This window comes from Uloborus diversus, chromosome 9, assembly GCF_026930045.1.
Source record: "Uloborus diversus isolate 005 chromosome 9, Udiv.v.3.1, whole genome shotgun sequence".
NCBI lineage: Eukaryota > Metazoa > Arthropoda > Arachnida > Araneae > Uloboridae > Uloborus > Uloborus diversus.
The window spans coordinates 42,254,329-42,278,766 of record NC_072739.1 but is presented as its reverse complement, the minus strand read 5'-3'; the positions used below and the strand labels follow the sequence as shown (position 1 = coordinate 42,278,766).

The 24,438-nt window shown below is 36.5% G+C and overlaps 1 protein-coding gene across 1 annotated transcript in view; it reads left to right on the top strand.

The window, feature by feature from the left end:
- LOC129230178 (uncharacterized) overlaps window positions 1-24,438 on the top strand; it is a 222,247-nt gene that overhangs the window by 116,820 nt on the left and 80,989 nt on the right. The window contains exons 11-12 of the mRNA XM_054864581.1: window positions 12,944-13,172; window positions 23,266-23,423. Coding sequence (XP_054720556.1) covers window positions 12,944-13,172; window positions 23,266-23,423 — 387 coding nt within the window. The remainder of the gene's footprint in view (window positions 1-12,943; window positions 13,173-23,265; window positions 23,424-24,438) is intronic.

Genomic DNA, 24,438 nt, shown 5'->3' with positions numbered 1-24,438 from the left:
TTTTCAAAAAGCTTCCCTTTCTTTGCTATGAGCAGGCGAGGGTGAAGAAATTCGACACATTGAAAGTTGGACCCCCTACTGTTTCTCCGTTTGACGCATAGATTATGACTAACTCCCCTCATGTTTACTTTGGTGATCAATGAAGTGTAAATTTCTCCTCTCGTCTTTTTCACTGATAAAATGAAAGTACTTTGTGTAGAATTATATAACATGTTTTGGACGGGGAAAATTGTATTTCATGTGTTTTCAGACTCGCGCAGGGAATTATTAGAAATTGTATTTTTATGTGTTTTCAGGTTCGTGATAGTATATTGTGTTATTTGAGTGAATAATTTCAGATTCGGGATTGGGTTTATTAGAAATTGTATTTTTATGTGTTTTCAGACTCGCGCGGGGGTTTATTAGAAATTGTATTTTTGTGTTTTCAGATTCGTGATAGGGTTTTTTAGAAAAAATGTGTTAGATTATTTTGTTAGGATTTTCAGAGCGACGAATAGGTTTTCATTAGACATTTGGTGGGAAATAAACGTGAAAATAGAATTTTTGAGAAGAAAACTTTTTAAAGCTCGATTCTAAAAGAGATTTTTTGTCTCTTTGATAGGCCTGTTCAACTTGCAATAAAGTCTTCGCATCAAAGCGTAATTTGACTAGGCATTTGAAAACTCACATGGCTGTGAAGCCCTTCGCTTGTGAGGAATGTGGCAAAGGATTCGCCCGCAAAGAACATTTGACTCGCCATATGCTGATGCATGCTCCTGCGACTGTTCCGATCACTCATCAATGCAAGGACTGTGATATGACCTTCACGAGACTGGACAATTTGAGGAGACACGAGCGTGCGGCTCACGGAGAGCCTATTCACAAATGCTCTCAATGTGATCAAGCATTTAGCCGAAAATCTAATTTGATGCAACATGTGAGAGTATCTCATAGCGCTCCAATGAAACGCAAGGCTGAAGAGCAAGGACCTGCACCTAAACGTCACAGGCCCGCACGTAGAAGTGCCCTCAATACATTCGCTACGGAGTTTTTCACACCCTCCCCCACGAATGCCGCCGACCTTAAAATGAGTTTCAAGGAACTAAGATCGCAAATACTTGCGTCTTTGAGGGAAGAACTTGCTGAAAAACAGGCTATGAAGTGGAGAATTGTTGTAAAAGTATTACTTTCCAGAATTGGAGCCGATGGCGAAGAGGAAATTAATTCCACATACATCAGTTGTAAGTTCGTCACGGAGCTTATTGAAGAAACCCTTCCGGAACACTTGGAAGAAGCAGTAGTTCGAGTAGAGAAAAATCTGGAAGTTCATCTTCAATTAGGATCTGGCTGGATTTTAGAAGAGGTACAGCATGTGGAGGTTCCAACTGCAAAGTACCATCCATTGGTAGCAAGCAGCTATATTCCACTTCCAGGAAAACTGGCTTTGAAGAAAGCAGTCCTCAATATTCAAAACGAGGACCAAAAATGTTTGGTTTGGTGTCTTCTCGCAGCCAAGATGGACATCCATTGGAGAGATCATCCATATCGAGTGTCACATTATCTGCCATATGAACAGGATATAAAATTAGAAGATGTGCAATGTCCCGTACCGGTGACGAAGATTCCATCAATTGAGAAGCAGAACAATCTCAGGATTAACGTTTATGGTTATGATGAAAATGAAGTCTTCCCGCTCTACATCTCGAAGCATGAACATGAAGAATGCATCAATCTACTATTGATATCGAATGATTTCACCCAGCACTACTGCCTCATTCGAAACATGTCTCGTCTCTTAGGTGATTTGACGAAGCACGATGGAACACGTTTTTACTGTGAGAGATGTCTCCACCGCTTCTCCTCGAAAAACCTTTTAGAAGAGCACAGCAAGTATTGCAGTGAACATTCGCCACAGCATATCAAGATGCCAAAAGTTGGCGAAAATGTTTTAAAATTTGAAAACGTGCATTATGAACACCCTTTGCCGTACGTCATCTATGCTGATTTCGAATCCATCATTGAAAAGATCAACATTGACGAAAATAGAGCAACAAATAGCACATATACTGAAAACATCGCCACTCATACCGCCTGCGGCTATGAATATGTTATCATAGGTCCCGACGGGAAGTGTTTCAAGCCCATACAGATTTATCGAGGACCGAAGGCAGCCCTTCACTTTCTTGAAAGTATTTTGAAGGAGGAAGAAGAATTGGCTGACATTTTAACAAATATAATCCCAATCAAGATGACTCCGAAAGATGAAGAAAATTTCAAGACAGCGACTCACTGTACCATATGTAAAAAAGTTCTAAATAGTGACAGAGTTAGAGATCATGACCACATCAGTGGAAAATATAGAGGAGCCCTACATAACTTATGTAATTTAAAATTTAAAATGCAGAAAAAAATACCCGTAGTGTTTCACAATTTGAAACATTACGATGCTCACCTCATAATGCAAGAATTAGGAAAAATACGGGATCATAACATTCAAGTCATACCCACTACCATGGAAAAGTATATTTCTTTCTCCCTCTCAAAAAAATATGAGAAGATGAATATCACCCTCAACTTTATCGACAGTTATCAATTCATGGCCTCATCTGTAGCAAAACTTACAAAAAATTTGGACGAATCAAAATTTAAAATTTTAAAAGAAAGTATTCCACATCATTACAATCTTCTGCTGAAAAAAGGTATTTATCCCTATGAGTACATGGACTCATTCGAAAAATTCGACGAAAAGCAGCTTCCTCCCAAGAACATGTTTTATAGCAGTTTGACAGATGAAGAAATTACTGATGAAGAGTATGCTCATGCAAAAAAAGTTTGGGACACTTTTCAAATACAGAACATGGGAGATTACCATGATCTGTATATGAAGGTCGATATTTTTCAATTATGTGACATATTCCAGGATTTCCGTCAAATGTGCATAAATTTTTATTCCATTGAATGCTTGAATCTCATGACCTGTCCGGGCTTCAGCTGGCAAGCATGTTTGAAAATGGTGGAACAGCCCTTTGAGTTATTCACGGATCCCGATATGCACCTTTTCATCGAGCGTGGCATTCGTGGGGGAATTTCTATGATCGGTAAAAGATATTCCAAGGCGAATAACAAGTACATGTCCGAGTATGATCCGTCCCAGCCGTCCAAATACATTATGTATCTGGACGCCAACAACTTGTATGGATGACGCAGAGCATTCCATATGGAAAATTCGAGTATATTACTGCTGATGGAAAAACTGAAGATTGGGTGAAATCTATTCCTGAAGATAGCAAAATCGGCTATATTTTAGAAGTGGACTTGACCTATCCTGAAACTCTCCACGATATTCATTCTGACTATCCATTGGCTGTCGAAAAAATGAAGGTGGAGTATGAAGATCTCTCTCCATTTGCAAAATCACTTCTACTGGAAGAAAAATATAAAGGGCATGAAAAATTAATTCCTAATTTGAAAGAAAAGACGAAATATGTCATATACTACAAAAATTTACAACTCTATTTGAGTCTTGGCCTAAAACTTAAGAAAATCCACAAAATATTACAATTTGAACAAAAACCCTGGCTTCAAAAATATATTAATTTTAATACAGAACAAAGAAAAAATTCAAAATCGAGTTTTGAAAAAGATTTTTTCAAACTCATGAATAATAGCGTATACGGGAAAACTATGGAAAATATTAGAAACAGAGTCAATGTACAGCTGGTGAATTCTGAGAAGAAAGGAAGAAAATTAGTCGCATCTCCTGCTTTTAAAAGATTCACCATGTTTGACAATGATCTCGTAGCAGTGGAGAGAGAGAAAATCTCACTCACTTTGTGTAAACCGATTTATGTTGGCTATGTTATATTGGAGCTTAGTAAAATTTTGATGTACAGGTACCATTATGGCATTATAAAGTCCACATATGGTGAAAAAGCACAGCTTTTATTTACAGACACAGATTCCTAACTTACGAAGTGGAGACGGAAGATTTTTATACAGAAATGAGGGCGCATATGGATATTTACGACACTTCCGACTATGATCAGAACCATCCCTTGTATTCACCAATAAATAAAAAGAAAATTGGATGTTTCAAAGATGAATTTAATGGTAAGCCGATCATAGAATTTGTTGGACTTCGTCCAAAAATGTACTCGCTGAAGTCTGAAGAAATAGAGAAGAAAACGGCAAAGGGTGTTGCACGATCTGTCGTAAGCAAGAAAATCAAACATGAGAATTATAGAGAATGCCTAGAAAATTTGAAGACGACAAGGGAAGTACAATATCGGATCCAAAGTCAGAAACATATGCTGTATACAACAAAGCAGAGTAAAATTGCCTTATGTGCCTTCGACGACAAACGGTATATTATGGAAGATGGTATAACTACATATCCTTATGGTCATTACAAAATTAAGAAAAAATTGGAAGAATGAAAAATTGGAAGAAAGAAAAAAAAATTGAAAAAATTTGAAAACAGAAAAAAAAAATTGTAAAAATTTGAAAACAGAAAAAAAAATTGTAAAAATTTGAAAACAGAAAAAAAATATTTGAGAAGAAATGAATATTGAAGAAAATTAAGTATTATAATGAGAAGACTGAAAATATAATATGAAGACATGAAAATTTTGAAAATACGATATGAAGACATGAAAATTTTGAAAATACAATGTGAAGACATGAAAATTTTGAAAAAAATGCAATAATATGAAAAATACTGGAAGTAAAAAAATATTTGAAGAAATGTAGATTTGAAAATAGAAGATTGGATTGAAATGGATGACGGAGATTGAACCAGATGAGCTCTTTTTTTCTCTTATGGCCATTTAACTTAATGATTTTTTCAACTTAACTGTAAACATTTATTTTTATTTTATTTTTGTAAAAAATTTTATTTTTAATTTTTTTTATTTTTTAATTTTGATATTTATTTTTGATTTTATCTTTATTTTAATTTTTCATTTTGATTTATTCTATTTTATTTTTATTTTATTTTTAAAGGTACCTTAGTGTATGCTTGTGATTAATGATTTTTTCCTTTCAGCATTTGCAGCAGATTTTTCATTATGTTTTAATTCCTTTGCTTTTCAGATGCAGCTTTTTTTTTTTTTTTTGGCCACATTTTAATTGTATATAGTGTATATAGTGTATATAGTTTTATATTTTAAATGCATGAGTGAATGTGAGAATGAATGTGTGAGTGAATGTGTGTGAATGTGTGACTGAATGTGTGAGTGAATGTGTGTGAATGTGTGACTGAATGTGTGCGATTTATGATTTCCTGGCTGAGCTGAGGAAGGGGACTGATACCTGGGTATCAAAAAACCCCTCGGTCTATGACGCCCTGAATGAAATCTCCAGGTGTCAGGAAATGATTATTTAATGAGTGAATTGCTTGAAACTCTTAATTATGATCCGCTAAAGGTCCCAAATGTATTTTAATATTTATGTGTGTTTGTTAACATAAAATCTATGTGCAGAATGAATTGAATGTGAGTGTTAAATATTCACACCTATGTTCATGTGCACTAAAATCGTATATGTTGCTAGAAATTGATAGACTTAGTGATATGACGTTAGCAACTCCAAGAGTGACAATGTAAAGTTGTTAAAAATAATGTGAAGAAGAAGAAGTCATCTGTTGGTGAGCCTACTTTTAAAAAGGACTTTAGAATTGAAACTTTCTTTGATGTTTCAGGAAAAATATTTTTAAAGGAAATTTTATTTCGTAAATTTTTAAAGGAAATTTTATTTCAGAAAATTTTATTTCAGGAAATTTTATTTCGTAAATTTTTTAAAGGAAATTTTATTTATTTATTTTTGATATATTCAAAATTGATCTGCATTGGTATGCAAATTGCATCGGCAGATGAAAAAAAAAAACGTTGATGGGGTGTATTTAATACACCGGGCTGGTTGGTGGGACCATCAACATAAAACAAAAAATTTATTTTCAACGTTCCTATTTCACTTAGAAAAAAAAAAAATCACGGAAAATATTCAAAGCTCAAATATGTTACAATCCTAAAGTAACGCCTTTTGGACGGTATGGTAAAAAGTATCGCACATTGTCATGGCAACAATTGCGACATTTTGCCATACTCTAAACAGGCTGCCACTCGAAAACCACCGTATAAGGTTACAAAGAAAAAACGACAAAGTCCAAAAGCGCGGGAAAATATTCAAAAACGCGCGAAAACTATTCGTAACCTTTCGCGAGCGAAAACGAGGAAGGGCGAAATCACGGGAAAACCCCGTCATCTTCTTCAAGTTTCACGCGCAACCCAAGGTCGGAGGAAGTGGAGGTCGGAGGAAGATCGTGAGGGGGTGGGAGGGGGAGGAAGAGGAAGAGTGAGAGGGGGCTATGAGCCCTAGAGCGTTCCTGGCGTTCAACTGTCCTTTTTACACTACTTTTATCAGATTGTTTATTTGGTTTAAGTATAGGGATAACTATTGCTTGACTCCAGGATTTTGGGAATCTATGTTCAGAATAAATTCTGTTAAAAAGCTGCAGAATATTTTCTAATGAAGACCTGCTTAGATTTTTTAACATGCTATTGTGAATTTGATCTGGGCCTGGTGATGTGTTTTTTGAATTTTGTAAGGCAGTATTTAGTTCATGAAGGGTGAATTTTGTGTTGTATTGATTAAAAATCTAGAACTTTTTGTTCTTTGCGTGATTTGATGGTTAAAAGTTTTGAGCAATAGTTATTTACACTGGAGACTTCTGCCAAATAAGTCCCCATGCAGTCAGCCACCTCTTTGTAATCGGATAAAATAGGACCATTATTTTCGAGAATGGGTGCACAAGATGTATTGTAGTTGCCAACGATTTTTTTTATTTTACCCCATACGATCTTTGATGGGATGGACGTCGTGATTGTGCTGACACAGGTGTGCCACGAGTCCCGCTGGCTCTTCCGTCGAATCCTTCGAGCTTCAGCACGAGCTCGTTTAAGTGCCACGAGATTTTGTGTGGTTGGATAACGACGAAACGTGTTCCATGCCTTTTTTTTGTTTCTTATGAGCCTCCTGACAATCAAGGTTCCACCAAGACTTAGGAAACTTAATCCTGCCTTTAGTGGTTTTTGGTATAGCAGCGTTAGCTGCGTTTAAGATGATGTCGGTTACTCGCTTTACCTTTACATCGATATCAATATCAGTCGCGTCTTCTGATTTAATTTCTGCCAACTGGGTAAATGCTGCCCAATCAGCTCGATCAATGCGAAGTCGAGCTTGCTGATGCTGTTGATGGCCGCAGCATCCAGTAGAGGTTATCCTGATCGGAAAGTGGCCACTGGAGTAGAGACCACCCTCCACTTGAAAATCCCAACGTGGCAGAAAAGAAGGTGAGCATATTACGAGATCGATGGCATGGTAAGATTGGGTAGAAAGATGAAAATAAGTGTTTTCACCGTTATTAAGGATGCAAAGATCATTGTCTTCAATAAAATTTTCTATTGTTAAACCTCTACTGTTGGAATCTGGACTCCCCCAGAGAGGATTATGGCCATTGAAATCCCCCAAGATTACAAATGGGGGAGGAAGTTGATCAACCAGGGTCTGCAACTCCACGCTTCTTAAGTCATAGGAAGGTGGGATATATACAGAACAAACTGTGAACAGCGAGTGAACGTGAACGCGCGCAGCTACTGCTTGCAGGGATGTGTTGATACTGAGCTGGCTAGATGCATGATCATTGTTGATTAGCAATGCCACTCCTCCACAACGACGGTCTCCTGACAAGCAGTCCTTGCGGTATATGTCAAAACCTTTCAACCTCGGTATATCTGCAGGGGAGAGAAATGTTTCTTGCAGACAAATATGGCCGGTTGGTAATATTCGACAAGATCCTTGATGTCCGTAACATTATGCAAGTAACTCTAACAGTTCCAAGAAAGAATGCTCAAGGCCATAAAGAGAAAAGGAAGAGAAACGGCCAGAAGAAAAAGCAGCTCACGAAGGAGGATGGTCCGTCCATCCTTCATCGTCGGATGGCGGAAGGTCTTCGAATTCGACATCCTCGTCCTCCTCTTGGGGAGGAGGTTGTTGAAGTTTTTCAATTTGGGACTTGGTTAATTTTACTTTCTTGCTAGAAAGTAAAAAGTCCTCTTTTTTAAAATTATAAAATTTTGGGGGCCTCTGTTTAGAGACTACCCCAATTTTTGCGCGCGTTTGAATAATTTTCTTTTTTTCCAGTTTTGTTTTGTTTTTGATCAGTTGGTTTTTTTGAAATTATTGTAGATGGGTAACTTGTACTCGGGATTTGTGTACTTAATATTTTAGTTTCGTTACTATTTTTTTGTGGAGGCTTAGGGGTATTGAGCTGTTCATTTTTTGATTTAGGAGAGTAAGTTGATTTAGTGCTGGTTATTGTATTAATAATTTGAAGATCTGTTTGTGTGCTGGTAGAATTGAATACTTTTCTTACTGCTGCAGCATATGAAAGTCCGGCTGAAGGCGTACGAGACTGGACAATTTTTTTGGCATCTGGATATTATATGTTCTGAGTGGTTTTGATTACTTGTATTTCTTTTTCGGAGAGCCAGTTTGGACATTTTCTGGAGTAGGACGGGTGATCTCCTTTGCTGTTGACACATTTATATTCCTTTTTGCATTCATTGCTGTCGTGGCCGGGCTCAGCGCACCTGGCACAAGTTTCTGTGCCACGGCATGACAGCTTGGAATGCCCAAAGCGCTGGCACTTAAAGCACCGTAGCGGGTTAGGAATATATGGTCTAACAGGGCAGGAGAGATAACCAGCTTTGACACGTGAAGAGAGGATAAGCGTACTAAAAGTCAGAATGATATGTTTAGTATTCTACATTTCGCCATTGCGTTTAATAGTGATCCTCTTCACTCCACTTACGTGTTGGTCTTTCATTTCTTCTAGAATTTCCTTCTCTGATGTAAATAGAAGGTCTGGCTCGGAAATAACTCCCCGAGAAAAGTTTAAAGTTGAGTGAGCTGTAACTGTACATAGATATGAGCCTAGTTGTTTGATAGTTACAATAGGTTGAACTTGTTTAGGATGTTTGATTTCAACCAATAGTTCGCCAGTGCGTAGCTTTTTTACTGATTGGAACTCGCCGATAAGATTTATTAATGCCTTGTTAATTAAGAATGGGGATACAGCAGTGAATGTTAGATTTTCATTCCTTTTGATAATAAAAAATTTTGCAGATATAAGCGATTCATTCTGACGCTCCCCACAAGGGGGAGAAGTATTTTTTATGTTGTCATCCATGGATTAACCTGGGAACTGAGGGGAAAACTGGGGTCTAGCCCCTGTGTAGCCCCCTGCACAGGGGTAAGGCTTTTACACCAGGGTTCGCCTGCTATCCCTGACGTCAACCGTTTGAGGCACCGACTACCCCCAGTACCACGCAGCCACGGGCACGGTTGACACACCTTAGCTTAGGGGTTTTCGTCCGCATTTGGTAAGTGTGATGAGGAAAGGAAGGGAACAAAAAGTCCCTTCCCGCCGATATTCTGTTTGAGCTACTGGGGGTTCACTACTCCTCCCAAGAGCTCGCCCCGAACTCACCACACCGCAAGCCCCCCCCCCCCACCACAAGGTAAACGGACACGGGGGAGCATTACTGTTTGATTGACATTGCATGTGTTGCATATTGGAGTAGATTCGCAGCAAAAGAGATGTTTGTGGGTGAATCATGTAAGACCAATTCGAAGACGGGTTATTACAACTTGTTCTCTTCTGGTCATCTTTGATGACTTGAAGCCTTTCGTCGAGGGCTGGATGGAGTGCAATTTATTTTGCGTTTCTCCATTCCAGCTCGGTAGCCTAAAGTTGTTAAGACAGTAGCTAATTAAATTTTTAATGTCGTCGAAAGAAACAAGTTCATCGTCCTGGGCACTTGCAGCTCTAGCAGCTGAATCAGCCGCCTGATTGTCGGCAATGGCAATGCCCGCGTGGCCAGGGATCCAAAAAAAAAAAAAGAGAATATGGAGATTATTTTGTTTGAGACTATTGTATAATAGATATGAACATACAGCTAAAGGGTGGCTGTTGTTGTTGCAGTGATTGATGGCTTCTACCGAACTCTTTGAGTAAGTGTACATTGCCCACTGTTTATGATTTGATGAAGATATTGTTTGTAATGACAAAAAAATTGCGTTTTTTTCAGAAGTACAAACTGCACAAGAAGTAATTCATGTGACATTGTTTGGTCAACAATTATTGCCGCGAAGTCGACGTGATCGCTTGATTTTGATCCGTCGGTAAAAATTTCCTTATATTGCGAATGATTGTTTCACTGCATATAATTTTTTTTATATACCGAATCGGGTGTAGTGTCTTTTTGAAATTTATAGAACTTATGGAGAACAGAAGTCATAACTTCATCCCACGGTTCGATTAGCTCTATTGGGTAGTACGTATTGAAATCTGGTAGCCGAAGTTCAGTCATTGCCTGAGACATTCGGATTACAAATGTTGGGATTATTCAAGGACGCGCAAAAATAAATCAATATGTGATGGATGAAAAATATTTACATGTAAAGGGTGATTTGTATTTGGTTTAATTTTAAAATAAAAATTTAAAGAAAGTTTAAGCCATCCATTGTGAAGGCTCGTGAGTTAATATACGTAGGCTATTGATGGGCAAGGTACGAAAGGCACCAGTGCAGACGTACAGGGCCTGATTGTAAACAGGATCCAGAATTTTGAGAGCACTTTTAACTGTGGAGCCACATACTTATTATCCGTAATCCACTTTTGAGCGAATCAGAGCCCTGTATATTCACAACAGGATCTCTGTATCTGCACCCCAAGAAGTATTGGCTAAGACTTTAAAAAAATATTTAATTTTAATAAACATTTCCTTTTTAATTCTCGAATATGAGGGATAAATTTTAGTTTATTGTCTAGTATTAGACCAAGGAATTTTCCTTGATTTTTTTGAGAAATGGGTTGATCATTAATACGTAGGTTTGGGTCAGGATGTGGACCCATTCTACGGCAGAAATGTATACAAAACGTTTTTTGAGGTGAGAAGGAAAAATCTTTTTCCTCCGCCCATTGTGAAACTTTATTGATAGCCATTTGCATTTGTCGTTCAATGATTTTCATGTTTGTTGCTGAGAAAATTTTCTGAAAATCATCAACAAGCATGGTAGGGGAGACTTGTACCTTGACCATGGTGTGTGTACCTTGCGCCATGCACTCTAATCAGCAACCGCTTTTACCTAGTGAGGAATCACGGTACTATGTCAGCCATAACAGTCTCTCCACCCGCAGAGTGAGTTGTTGGTTGAAATCCAGCTTTTATGTGGACAGTGATTGTTTTGTGATTTGCGTCTAAACAAAAGTAAAAAAATTCCAGTGTCACTTAAATGAAATTGGACTTTGAAAGACTAGTGTTACCCAACTGATTGACCATTATATCTATTGCCCATCTCTCGGTAAGTGTAGTCAAAATTTAGTCTTTACTTTTTACGTAGCTGTTAGGTTAGGGTAGCCACCTTTTGTATAAACATGCATCCTCGTGTACCTTGTACCTTAAACGACTGGGTCAAGGTACAATAGGTTGTAGTGATTTTTTTTTTTTTTTAGGAGGATTTCATCATGCCTCGAAGTAAAACTGGAATCAAAGAGGGATCCAATAGATGCTGAGACATTGCAAAATGCTATTGAAGCAGTAAAAAATAATGATCCTAACAAAAAAAAAAAGACTTTTAAAGAGGCCGAAAAAATATTCAAAGGTCAACAATTACTAGGCATTTAAGAAAGTTGAATGAAATTGGGTCCAATAAACTTGAATACAATGCAAGTTATGCAGTTAAGCAAGTACAAGAGGTCTGTCTCAGGGTACACGAGCATCATGTACCGTGGACCAAATTATATACAATTTGTGAAAAATTACAGTTGGCTCTCTGTTTAAAGACGCTCTATTTAACGAGATTCTCTATTTAACGCATGGAGGTAGGACATCCATGATTGATCTATGGCTTTTCACGGCTCCAGATGGTCCACTTTAGTTTTAAAAGCATTCTTTTTAAGGATGATTTCTACTTAAGGACGATTTTTTGTGATCCCTTGAAAGTCGTTAAACAGAGAGCCAACTGTATACAAAAATATGAAAATATTTTTTTTTTCATCCGAATTATTTTTTTACTTATGCAAAAAGGCTTGAAATTTTAATGACTAAAAACCATAAAAATCACACATTCTTTTTTTTTAAAACCAAAAAGTTTTAGAAGTGGTTCAAGGTAGTCTCCCCTACCTTTGACAGCAGGAGGTAATTCTTCAACTAGGCTATTGATAGCCATTAGGAACAGTGTTATACTTAGCACACTTCCCTGTACACCTTCTTCTTGGATGAAGGTATCCGACAGGACAGACTTGACACGTACATGAAAAGATCGATGTTTAAGAAAATTTGAGACAAATAAGGGTAGATTACTTCGCAACCCATACTCGTGTAGGGTTTTGCGGATCCCATATCTCCAGGTGCGGTCATACGCCTTTTCCATGTTGAAGAATGTACCTAGGTGTTTTCTTTTCAAAAATATTTATCTAATCGATGTTTCAAGAAGTAGCAAAGTATCGATTGTGCACCTGCCGCGTCTAAATCCACTTTGGTTTGAGGATAGTAGATGCATCTCCAGAATGTACATCAGTCTGGCGTTGACCATCCGCTCCATCAATTTACAGAAACAACTGGTATGAGCTATGGGTCTATAGCTCTACGGTTGATCTAAAGGTTTATTGGGTTTAAGAATTGAGACTATTGTTGCTTGCGTAAAACATGTTGCAACATAATGTTCAGTTCAAATTCTATTGAAGAGATGTAGTATATTTTCTAAAGAAGATTGATTTAAATTTTTTAGCATGCTATTGCACTGCAGGATTAATAGACCGAAAGAGTAGTAAAAAGTTGCTTAATCCTCAATTAAGGTGCATGCAAAAATACAAATGTTGTTCTTTTCCCTCTGATTTCAGGTTGTGGCACTTCAATATCTTTCCATCCTGCATATAACGACATGTATTTAATTGGAACTGAAAGTGGACTCCTTCACAAATGTGCTAACTTGTCAACAGCTCAATATTTAGAAACCTACAGGGATCACGGGAACGTCGTATACAGTGTTCACTGGAATCCGTACCATCCCCGCGTCTTTTTATCCTGCAGCGCTGATTGGACAATTAAAATATGGGATCATTCTATGAAGTAAGTTCCGATTTCAGTACCTTATTCCGCTACGTACTTGATCGGCTTGTAAAAAAAATAAATGTTACTTTGCTAATTTTATACGTGTATCAGTATCTCTTGTACCAAGTTTTATCCAGCTGAATCTTTTAATGGTTAGTTCTGTTTGTTTTTGTGTCGTAAAGGCATTAAAAGGCTACATTGCGCCAAACGGTAGTTTGAAAAGAGTATAAGAATGAAAAAAGGATTTTTTTTCCCTTTTGGTTTTAATGGCGCAAGAGCCTAAATAGGCTATACTGCGCCAAACGACAGTTTTGAAAGAAACAGGCGCAAAGTTTTGAATTTTGAAAAAGAACCCGAAAAAATCAACTGTTAAAGGATTCTGAAAAGCAAAAAGCACATGTACAACAAAACAAAGAGCAGACAAAAACTAAATTAAAGACAAAAAGCCAATTTCCTGGAGGAAGGGGAACAATTGGGGATGAGGAGTGTCCCCTAGAAGTTCCTTCAAAGATGGATGATTGACATTGCATGCGCTGCATATTGGAGTTGGTTGTAGAGAAAAAAAGATGTTTATGTATGAATCTGGTATGACCAGTACGAAGCCGAGATATTATAACTTGTTCTTCTCTTGTGATCTTCGATGACTGGAAACCTTTCGTTGACGGATGGATAGTTGGTTGGTTTATTTATTTTTAATGGCGCAAGAGCCCTTGAGGGCTATACTGCACTGAACGATTTTTTAGAATAAGTTATATACATAAAGTCAGAATATGGTAACAGTAAGCGTGATTTGAGGAGAAAGGTATAAACATGAGTAGTTTAAAATAAGTAATAAAAAACATTTAAACAACGTAAGAAACAATATGTTGACAAAAAACCTTGAATAACAAGAAAAGGACAAAATCACATTTTGACAACACAACACTAAATTAAAAAGGAGAAGCCAATCTCCTGGAGGAAGGAGTACAAATTGCGATGGGGTGGGTCCCCCAGCAACTCTTTCAAAGATGGTTTCAAATCATTAAAATATTTAAAAGGTATTTGATTAAAATTTGGGCAGTTGCTTAAAATATGCAACACTGTTTGATTTACATTACATGTAACGCATTTCGGAGCGGGTTCGCGGCATAAAAGGTATTTATGGGTGAATCTGGTATGCCCAATACGAAGTCGAGTTACTAAAACTTATTCTCTCCTGGTAAGTTGTAATGATTTGAAACCTTTAGTGGAGGGCTGGATCGAATACAATTTATATTGTGTTTCCAGATTCCAGGTCCGCTGCCAATGCATGTTAAGGCATTTAGATATTGTGGTTTTAATGTCATCAAAAGGAACACTATCATCAACCAGGATATTTGCGGCTTTGGCAGTTGAATCGGCGATTTCATTGCCGGCAATGCCCACGTGACCAGGGATCCAACAAAAAAGTATATAAAAATTATTTTGTATAAGATTTTTGTATAAATTATATGACTGAATGGCTATGTGGTGGCTATTATTCTTGCAGTGAGTGATGGCTACCACTGAACTCTTAAATCAGTGTATATCACCCACGTTTTGTGGACGGATTGGGCTATTGATTGTAGAGATATAAATACAGCTTTTTCATTTCCGATGCAAAAACCGAGAAAGATGGGTTTAATTTTTCTGCCGTAATTTGACCATTTATTATTGCAGCAAACCCGACCAAGTTTTGAGCGTATTAGAGTCCTGTAGATTCTTAATAGAGACTCTGTATCAGCACTCCAAGGAACGTTCGCTAAGACTTTAAGGATATTTAACTTCAATGAACATTTCTTTTTTAACTTAAGTTTGTTATCAAAAGTGACACCAAGGAATTTTCCTTGATCTTTTACAGCTATTGGTTGATTGTTAAGGAGAAGATTTGGATCAGTGTGAAGACCTCATTTACGGCAGAAATGGATACAGAAAGTTTTTTGAGCAGACAAAATGAAGCACTTTTCCTCCGCCCATTGTAATACTTTACTGATAGCGATTTGAAGTTGACGTTCAATGATACTCATGTTCGATGAAGAGAAAGAAAATTAAAGTCATCAACGAACATGCTACCTTTTACTGCAGGGGGGAGGGCAGTTGATCAATTAAGCTATTGATTGCTATTATAAATAGAGTTACGCTTAGTACACTTCCCTGGGGTACTCCTTCTTGAATGAAGGTATCCGACAGAACAAACTTGACACGTACGCGAAAAGAACGATGTATCAGAATATTGGAGAGAAAGATGAGTAGATTACCTCGCAATCCATACTCGTGCAGGGTTTTGAGGATCCCATACCTCCAAGTACGCTTGTCTGCTTTTTCAATATAGAAAAATACGCTCACAAGATGTTTTCGTTTGAGAAATGCTTCTCTTATTGATGTTTCGAGAAGCAGTAGGTTGTCTATGGTGCATCTGCCATGCCTGAATCCACTTTGATATGAAGATAGCAGACTCCAAAATTTACATGAGTCTGGCGTTGACCATCCGCTCCATTAGTTTACATAGGCAGCTTGTGAGAGCTATAGGTCTATAGCTCTCAGGTTTATCAGATTGTTTGTTTGGTTTAAGAATAGGAATTACTATGGCTCGGCTCCAAGATTTGGGGAATCTATGTTCAGAATAAATTCTATTAAATAGTTTCAGAATATTTTCTAATGAAGACCTGCTTAAATTTTTTAACATGCTATTGTGTACTTCGTCATGGCTAGGTGATGCGTTTTTTGATTTTTATAAAGAAATATTTAGTTCTTGAAATGTAAATTTTGTGTTGTATTGATTAAAAGTGTTTGAATTAAAATCTAGAACTTTTTTTCCTTGCGTGATTTGATAGTTAAAATTCTGAGCAATAGTTATTTTCACTGGAGACTTCTGCCACGTGAGTCCCCATGCAATCAGTCACTTCTTTGTAGTCAGATAGAAGTTGGCAATTTTTTCCAGAATTGAGTGCACAAGATGTATTGTAGTTTCCATCGATCTTTTTACTTCCTTTAACACAAAAGGTAGTATTGTATTCGCAAAAAACATTTCACCCAAAAATCGGTCTTAATTTCCATTTTGCTCACTCCCGAATAAATGTTGAGGTTTTTTTTTTCATTCCGACCACACGTGGATATGTGCCTAGGAACGTACAGATACCCGAAATATCAATTTTGACGACCCCCGAGTTAATTACAACGAGTGTTCTCGTGACGTCTGTATGTACGTGCGTATGTATGTCACATAACTCAAGAACGGAATGTCCTAGAAAGTTGAAATTTAGTATGTGGACTCCTAGTGGGGTCTAATTGTGCACCTTCCTTTTTAGTTGCTTTCGGATGCTCCAAAGGGGGTCTTCTGCCCCTTTTTGGGGGGAAATCATTGTTAATTTTGATGTTAACTCAAGTGGTGTTATAATTTGGCGGACACTTGGTCATATATCACCAGTCTTTTGGTCGCCAAGTTTTGTCGCCAACTGGGCGACAAATTTGGCGATGTTTTTTTTTTAATCTGGTTTAAATTTGGCCACTGTTGGTGTTATTTAGAGAGTAAACTATTGAATCATATCAAAACGGCCAATGAGAAAATGACATTAAATTGGAGTAAAAGGAAGTCAGGTGATGCACACATCAGCTTGTTTATTTCACCCCATACAGTCTTGGATGGGGTGGACGTTGTGATTGTGCTGACGTAGGTCTCCCACGACTCCCGCTGGCTCTTTCGTCGAACCCTTCGAGCTTCAGCACGAGCTCGTTTAAGTGCCACAAGATTTTGTGTGGTCGGATATCGACGAAATGTGTTCAATGCTTTTTTTTGTTCGTTTGTTTTGTTTCTTTTGAGCTTTCTGGCAAGCAAAGTTCCACCAAGGCTTAGGAAATTTTATTCTACCTTTAGTGGTTCTTGGAATTGCAACGTTTACTGCCGTCAAGATAATGTCGGTTACTCGACTTACCGCTACATCGATATCAATATCAATCACGTCTTCTGATTTAATTACTGCCAACTGGGTAAGTGCTGCCCAATCAGCTCGATCAATGCGAAGTCGGGCTTGCTGATGCTGCTCTTTGATTTTTATAGAGAATTTTTGGCAAATTTGTTAAGCGTGAAGTTTTGCCAAAATATAATATTAAGGATTTGGTAAATGTAAATTTCAAGGATAATGTTAACCATTTTCAAGATAAATATATAAACTTGGGTCCTTATGTTGAGTATGATAAAATTTATTTAAAGAAGGAAAAGTGGCAACTTGTTTTTTTTAATTGCCTTAAAACTGCTTATGTTGAAACTGCTGCCTATTTATTAAAGAACTTACCATTGGAAAGTAAAGTTTTTATATACTTGTCAGCACTTGATCCCTCTCAACGAAGCAACAGCTCGACTGTTGTAGCTTTTGATAAACTATCAGAACTACTTCCAAATGTTATTGTGCCAACAAACAGACCAAAGTTCCTCCAAGAAGTCCGAAACTATGCTTTAGACAAAGATATAGATAAGTTGGAGACTCTTTCTGTATTTTCTGATTTAAGAAAAAATGCAGAATAGATGTGAATTGGTGGTCTGACATTTTAAACTTGAAAACTGACGACTCTCTTAAATACGAAAACTGATTAAAGCTGTGCTATCTATTTTTACTGGACCACTTGTTGAAGGAAGCTTCAATATCATAGATGACATTATAATCTCCGACAGATCGTCTCTCACTGTAGAAAATTATGAAGCTACTTTGATTATCAAATATGGTCTGCGAAGGAGGAGTATAAAATCCACAGAAATGAAGCCGGACTCTAAAATGAGAAAAACTGTTCATGCCTCAAGGCAAATGTATCACCTGTCCTTAGATAAGAAAAAGAAGAAACCAACTGCTGCTGCAGTAGAAAAAAAAGTGACAGTAAATAAGCCTGTTGCAGCATCTGCTGGTGTTTTTACTCCTAACTCAAAAAAAGATGGGGACAAGGCAGGGCTAATAGAGGAAAGGGCTAGGTCACTCCTTTGAGGTATTCCTCGCCGCTTTGAGTCCGCCGTTTCCCCCTCGTGACGTCACGGCGCTGACTGGGGAAAAGGGGACTTCAGTGCTATATGCCATCCACGTGCCTCGATTACTTGTTCTCTCTCATTTTTCAAAGTTTTTTACTGAGTTTTTAAAGTTAATTTTCGCTTTATTGAAGTTAATGGTATTAAACTGCGTTCATTTTTTTTCGACATGTCAGTGTGTGCAATAGCAACTTGCAAGAACACACACAAAAACTCCAAGGGGAAAAATATTATTTTCCACGTGTTTCCTAAAGGAAATAACGAACTATGCAAAGATTGGGTGCAAAAATGTCATCGAAATGATCCTGTGAACATCAAAAATGCAAGAATATGTAGTGAACATTTTACTGAAGATGATTATGAAGATGACATGAAGAACCGATTACTTGGACTGCCTATTAGAAGAATTTTGAAACCCAGTGCTATACCAAAAATAAATATTCCAACCTCTTGCAATTTAGAAATCAACTCTCCTCGTTAAGAAAGGCAGAAGAAACGGGAAGTAATTACTAGTGCTTTAAATACCTTAAAAAATATCAGTTCGAAGAAAGATAGCGCAAATCAAAATCACTCAAAACAAAATGAAAAAGTTTGCAGTAATTGCCCATTATTGGGGGCAAAGGTGGAGTCATTGAAACAAAAATGCGATTTTTTACAGAAAAATTTACAAAATAGTAATTTAGAAAAAGTTAAATTAAAAAAAAAAAAAATACTCCTTCAAAGAAGACAATCCGGGTTCAAAAAAATAAAATTATCAAATTAAAGTCAAATTTGAAGAAAACGAATAAATTAGAGGGGAAAATAAAGGATATTTTCACAAAGGCTCAAATACAAGCTTTAATGACAGATTCTAAAAAAATGAGATGGAAGGCTGAGGATATTTCTCGTTGTATTGCATTGAGATCCCTTTCAACGAAGGCAAATGACTTCTGGAAATCTAAAATAGGTATTCCTTTACCAAGTGCAAGTACATTGAAGCGACGGTGTGCAAAATTATCATGTGAGCCAGGATTGCAAAAGGACATTTTGAATCTAATGAAAATAAGTTCAGAAAAATTAAGTGGCCTCGAAAAAATATGTGTGCTAAGCTTCGATGAGATGCATGTCGCTTCTGATATTTGCTATGATGCTGGGTTAGACTAAATACTTGGTCCCTATAAAAAGGTGCAAATGGTTCTGATTAGAGGCCTTTTTTCTAATTGGAAGCAACCTGTTTTTTATGACTTTGAAGTTACAATGGATCAACTGCTTTTATTTAACATATTAAAAAATTTGGAAACAATTAAAATCATTGTAAAAGCCTTAGTGTCCGATTTAGGAGGTTGTGGCACTCTCTGGAAAAATCTACAAATAAACATAAATTCAAATTATTTCTTTAACCCATTCAGAATGTCTTCGAAGATTTTTGTTTTTGCTGATATGCCACATTACATAAAATTATTGCGGAATCACTTTTTAGATTCAGGAATAATTTTGGAAGATGGAACAGTCTTAAATGTAAAAGTGATAGAAGAGCTACTGAGTAAAGATATTGGAGAAATAAAACTTTGCCACAAGCTTAAACCTTCCTATTTGTCAGTGAAAGGAAATGATCGGCAAAAAGTAACGCCAGCAAAAGCTTTATTTTCAGCCACCACAGCCAAGGGAATTTTAAAATTTACGGGAGACAAAAAAGCACACGATTTTTTCTTACTAATAGATGAATTTTTTGATGTAATGAACAGCAAAACTTTGGAGCCACCTCCTGGGAAAGATATGAAAGCTGCTTTTGGGAATCAAAACTATTTTTTGAAGCAAAAACGTGTTCTTAACGAAGTGATGGAAGTTATTGAGAAAATGAGAGTAAATGGGAAAAAGGGGCTTTTACCCTTTCAAAAAGCAATAATTATTTCAATTAAATCCTTATTCGCTTTGTTGGAAGATTTGAAATGTATAGAAGTAAAATACATTCTAACTACAAGATTGACTCAAGATGCCCTAGAGAGTCTCTTTAGTCAAATCAGAGGTCTCGGTCGGTTTAATGATCACCCCAGTCCTACAGAAGTCATCAAAAGATTTAAACACCTTTTGATGGCGAATCAATTGCCGAATCTTTCTCAAAAAACAGTCACAGGTCAGCAAAACGCAGAAGTTGACTGTTATTTAACGGCTGAATTTTTAGAGAAAGCGTTTGATAGTGGTTTCAATATTGAAAAAGAAAACGAAACTGAAAATGTTGACTTGGAAGCCCTAAGCGAAGTTGAAATAATGAATGATGCAAGTAAAATGTTTGAATATATGCCTTTGTCGTGGGACATTGACTTTTCAGAGACGTGTGAAATTGATCGAAAAGAAAAAGACGGCTTACGCTACATAGCAGGATATGTTGCATTTCGATTAAGGAGCGTAAATCCAAGTTTAGGGACCCCTTCCTCGCAAATTATTTTTGAAAATGACACAGATTGGATTTACTTGTTGTCAAAAGGAGGATTAATTGTGCCTTCCAAAACATGGATGAAAGCATGCGAAGAATTTGAAAAAAATATTTAGGACTGCTCATGGAAAGGCGTACAGAAAAACTAAAGGCGTAATTAAAGAACTCATTAAAGAGCTTGAGGAACGTCATCCAACAGTAAACAAAAAAGCAATTCGTTTGTTCTGTCGCACAAGGACATTTATTAGAATTCGATATTTAAACAGAAATTGCCCAGTAACATCAAAAAGGAAGGCTACCCAAAAGATGCAAAAATGGATTGAATCTAAGAAAAGCAAAGTCGAAATTTAAAAGTAAGTTTCTTTTAGATTAAAATTAATGAAATACGATCAGTATGTTCACTCTAATTTCTAATGTTTTAAAAATATCTATTATATTCCTGTAATTATATTGAACAGAAAGCTAAACAGGACAGTAATGATAGCGTGAAAAGAATATTTTGTCTTTAAATTTCTTTTAGCATAAATATAATAAAAATATTGCTGCGCATTTAAAAATAATAATAATGCCTTTGCTTTTCCATAACTATGCAAAACTGAATAAATCATTGTTCAATCATTGTTGATCATTGTTGATTTTTTTTTTTTACCTCCAGCAATTTTTTTATATGAACTATAAAACCAGAAGCTTTTTTTTCTTCAATAACATATAGTAAGTTTTTTCTGTTTCATTTACTTCTGAATTATTTATTTTTCAGCATTTTTCTCCTAAAAATTTTTTTTTATATTGCAAAGAATTATTTTAAAAGTTTAGATCATAGCTAATTGCTACCTCAAAAATAAGCAATATATTTGTATAAAACATCAAATATATTGCGCGCTAACATTTTTGTGTCACGAAATTGCGCCACGCGCTTTTCAGTCCTTGCCATTTTGTAGAGTGGCACCCATGAATGATACCCTTCAGAGCTGCCTGCCTGCTTCGAATTAGTTTCATATTGGACCTGCTTCTTACCTTAAATGCATCTGCACTGTCCAAGCATTTTGCACTTACTTGTTCTTCACAAAATTATCTTACACTGCCGCCCTTTATATTTTACACGTAGACAATTTCTTCTCCACTTATTCCTACGAGTTCCTTTATACATAAAAAACCAGTAGCAAATACGACAACTTCAGATGCTTTATCCGTTACCGACGAACCTGCAGAAGATGATCCTGCGCCATTAGCCATAAAAAAATAGTTTCCTCCAATACTATTACAGTCACTTCCACCATCATCGCTACCACCATCACCACCCCCATCATCATCACCACTATCACCATCGTCATTACCTCCGTCACCATCATCACCAACACCCCCAAAAACACAATGTCGTAACTCTAAACCTGAATATTCCTGGATAAATTTAGCTGGTCAAGTCACCGAATTTTTGACAAATTTTAACCCTGCTGCAGTGTTCATTCCGAACGTACGCAGACTGTGTTCGGGTCTAAATGGACCCAACGTATCTAATTTCAATCGTTAAAGCCCGATTGATTTTTTGTTTTTTAAATTTGAATATTACAAGAAGTTGTTTGATCTTGTTAAAAACTTTTGAACATAAAACCCGCTCTTTATATGTTTCATTTCATGAATTTAATTCAAGAAAACACAAAAATAAACTAGTAAAATAGTAATTCCAGTTTTCGTCCAAATGACAACTAACATAAAATTATGTAAGTTAACATTTTGAGAAATTTACAAGAAACTTAGAAGTTTAAAAAGAAGGAGCTGAAAATTGAAACGCTGTACAACAATATAACATTTATATTTGTATGAAATACATAAAAAGACAGTTACCTGTTCATGAGACTATTTTCAATGAAATAAAACGATCATCGTTGAGTAACTGTATGAATGTATTTTTGTACATATTTGATTCAAATGTGACTTACATATGTATTTGCCACACTTCATACATGCATTTTGTACTTGACTGTCTGATTTGCAAAAATAGCAACGACCTCTTTTACTACTCGTGCTTGCCTTGTTTCGGAAGTAGAACTGGCATCGTCTTTTGATTGCTTTTGCATGCTTTTCACTAACTTTGCAGCTGCTTCTTGGCATGTGAGCACGTCTCTTCTACAAATATGTTCTCTTACTAAAGCCATACCTAAAGTCTCTATAAAAATTCTCAGCCGTCTGTAGGATTTTTCTTTTATAGAGGCATCAAGATTTGCTGCACAGAATAGTATGAACGCAGGGTTCGGGGAGAAGGGTGCAAGGGAATTCCCCTTAATCGAGCACACTTGTGGAGCTTTGAATTCTATAAAGGGCAGTCTTGAAACAATGTCACTGTTATTTATCTATTTCATTACATAAAAAGGAGAAAATGGTATTCAAAGTAAAAAATAAAAAAAAGGCGGGGGTGGGGAATCATACATAAATATATATATAAATATATTATTTATTTATCGTTATGTAATTTAGACATAATATAAGCAAAAATAACGTACGTTGTTTCTCTGATGTATGTTTTAAATCATATGAGTCCAAAAGGATCCGAACACAGTATACATAAACTTTTTTCTGACAAGTAGGTTATGTTTCAATTGAAACAAAAAAATAGCTTGAATTGTAAAATTAGAAAAGAAACAAATTCATGAAGTTACAACGTTATACCAATGTTATTCGAAATTTAATTGCAGTATGAAATCTCTTTTGGGTCGAAATGGACCCGAACACTGCAGCAGGGTTAAGGTTGTTGAGGAACTTAAAAATGAAGTGAAGAAAGATGCAATTCCAAACCCAAAAATATTTTTCCGTGAAATGATCGACTGCTTAGCAAAAAATCATAATAAAAGTAGTGAGTTGTTGGAATATGCTTAGAAAAAAGATAAATATTTCTGGAATACTGATGTCAATCTACAGGTTGGAAATGAAACATTGATAAAACATGATCCTGGGGGGGAAAGGGGAAAAAGGTAATGAGTAGCAAAGAGCGGTACTATTTGAATTCCCTTGTACCCTTTCAACCAAAGTTAAGTTCCTATCCCATTAACACTGACATACCAAATAAAAAACTATGTCGCTTTAATCCGGCATGGTACAATGAATTTCCTTTGTTAGAGTATAGTCCATTTAAAGATGCAGCATTTTGTTTCACACAGGAGCTAGTAGATCGAACGCGAACGCAGAATGGGTATCTGTAGGAGTACGTCAGTGGCACCAGATGAAGAGTCGTGGTACCACTAAGAGAGGGAAATTGCTTTTGCACTTCACTTCAAAATCGCACCAAGCTGCTATGAGTGATCTATGTCATTTCATTTCCGGAGAATCTCATATTGATGTCTTACTTGATAAATCGATAATAGAAACACATATTAAAGAAGAGCAAGAAAAAGAGTATCACATGAAAGTCATTCAAATTTTAATTGATGTTGCCAAAACATTGGGAAGTCAAGGTTTAGCGTTCCGAGGTCAGAAAAGTTGGGAAGAAAAAGATGGTGGGAATTTTAAGCAAGTTGTGAACTTACCTTCACGACATTGAGCGACTATGAAAAAATGGTTAGATGAAACAAGCCTGAGGCCTCATCACGTTACATATCTAAGCAATGTGTCACAAAATGAGTTTATAGATTTATTAGCGATGAAAATACGAGAGTTTATTTTAAAAGAAGTTGATGAAGTAGACTTTTATTCTATAATGGCTGACACGACACCAGACTCTTTGCATTAAGATCGACTGGCTATAAATATAAGATACATCAATGAGACCAGTGAAAGCACTGTACCTATTGAGAGACTCTTGAAGCTGGATATTTTATTGAAAAAGAAAACAGGAGCAGAGTAAGCCGAAAAAATACTTTCGTCTCTTAATT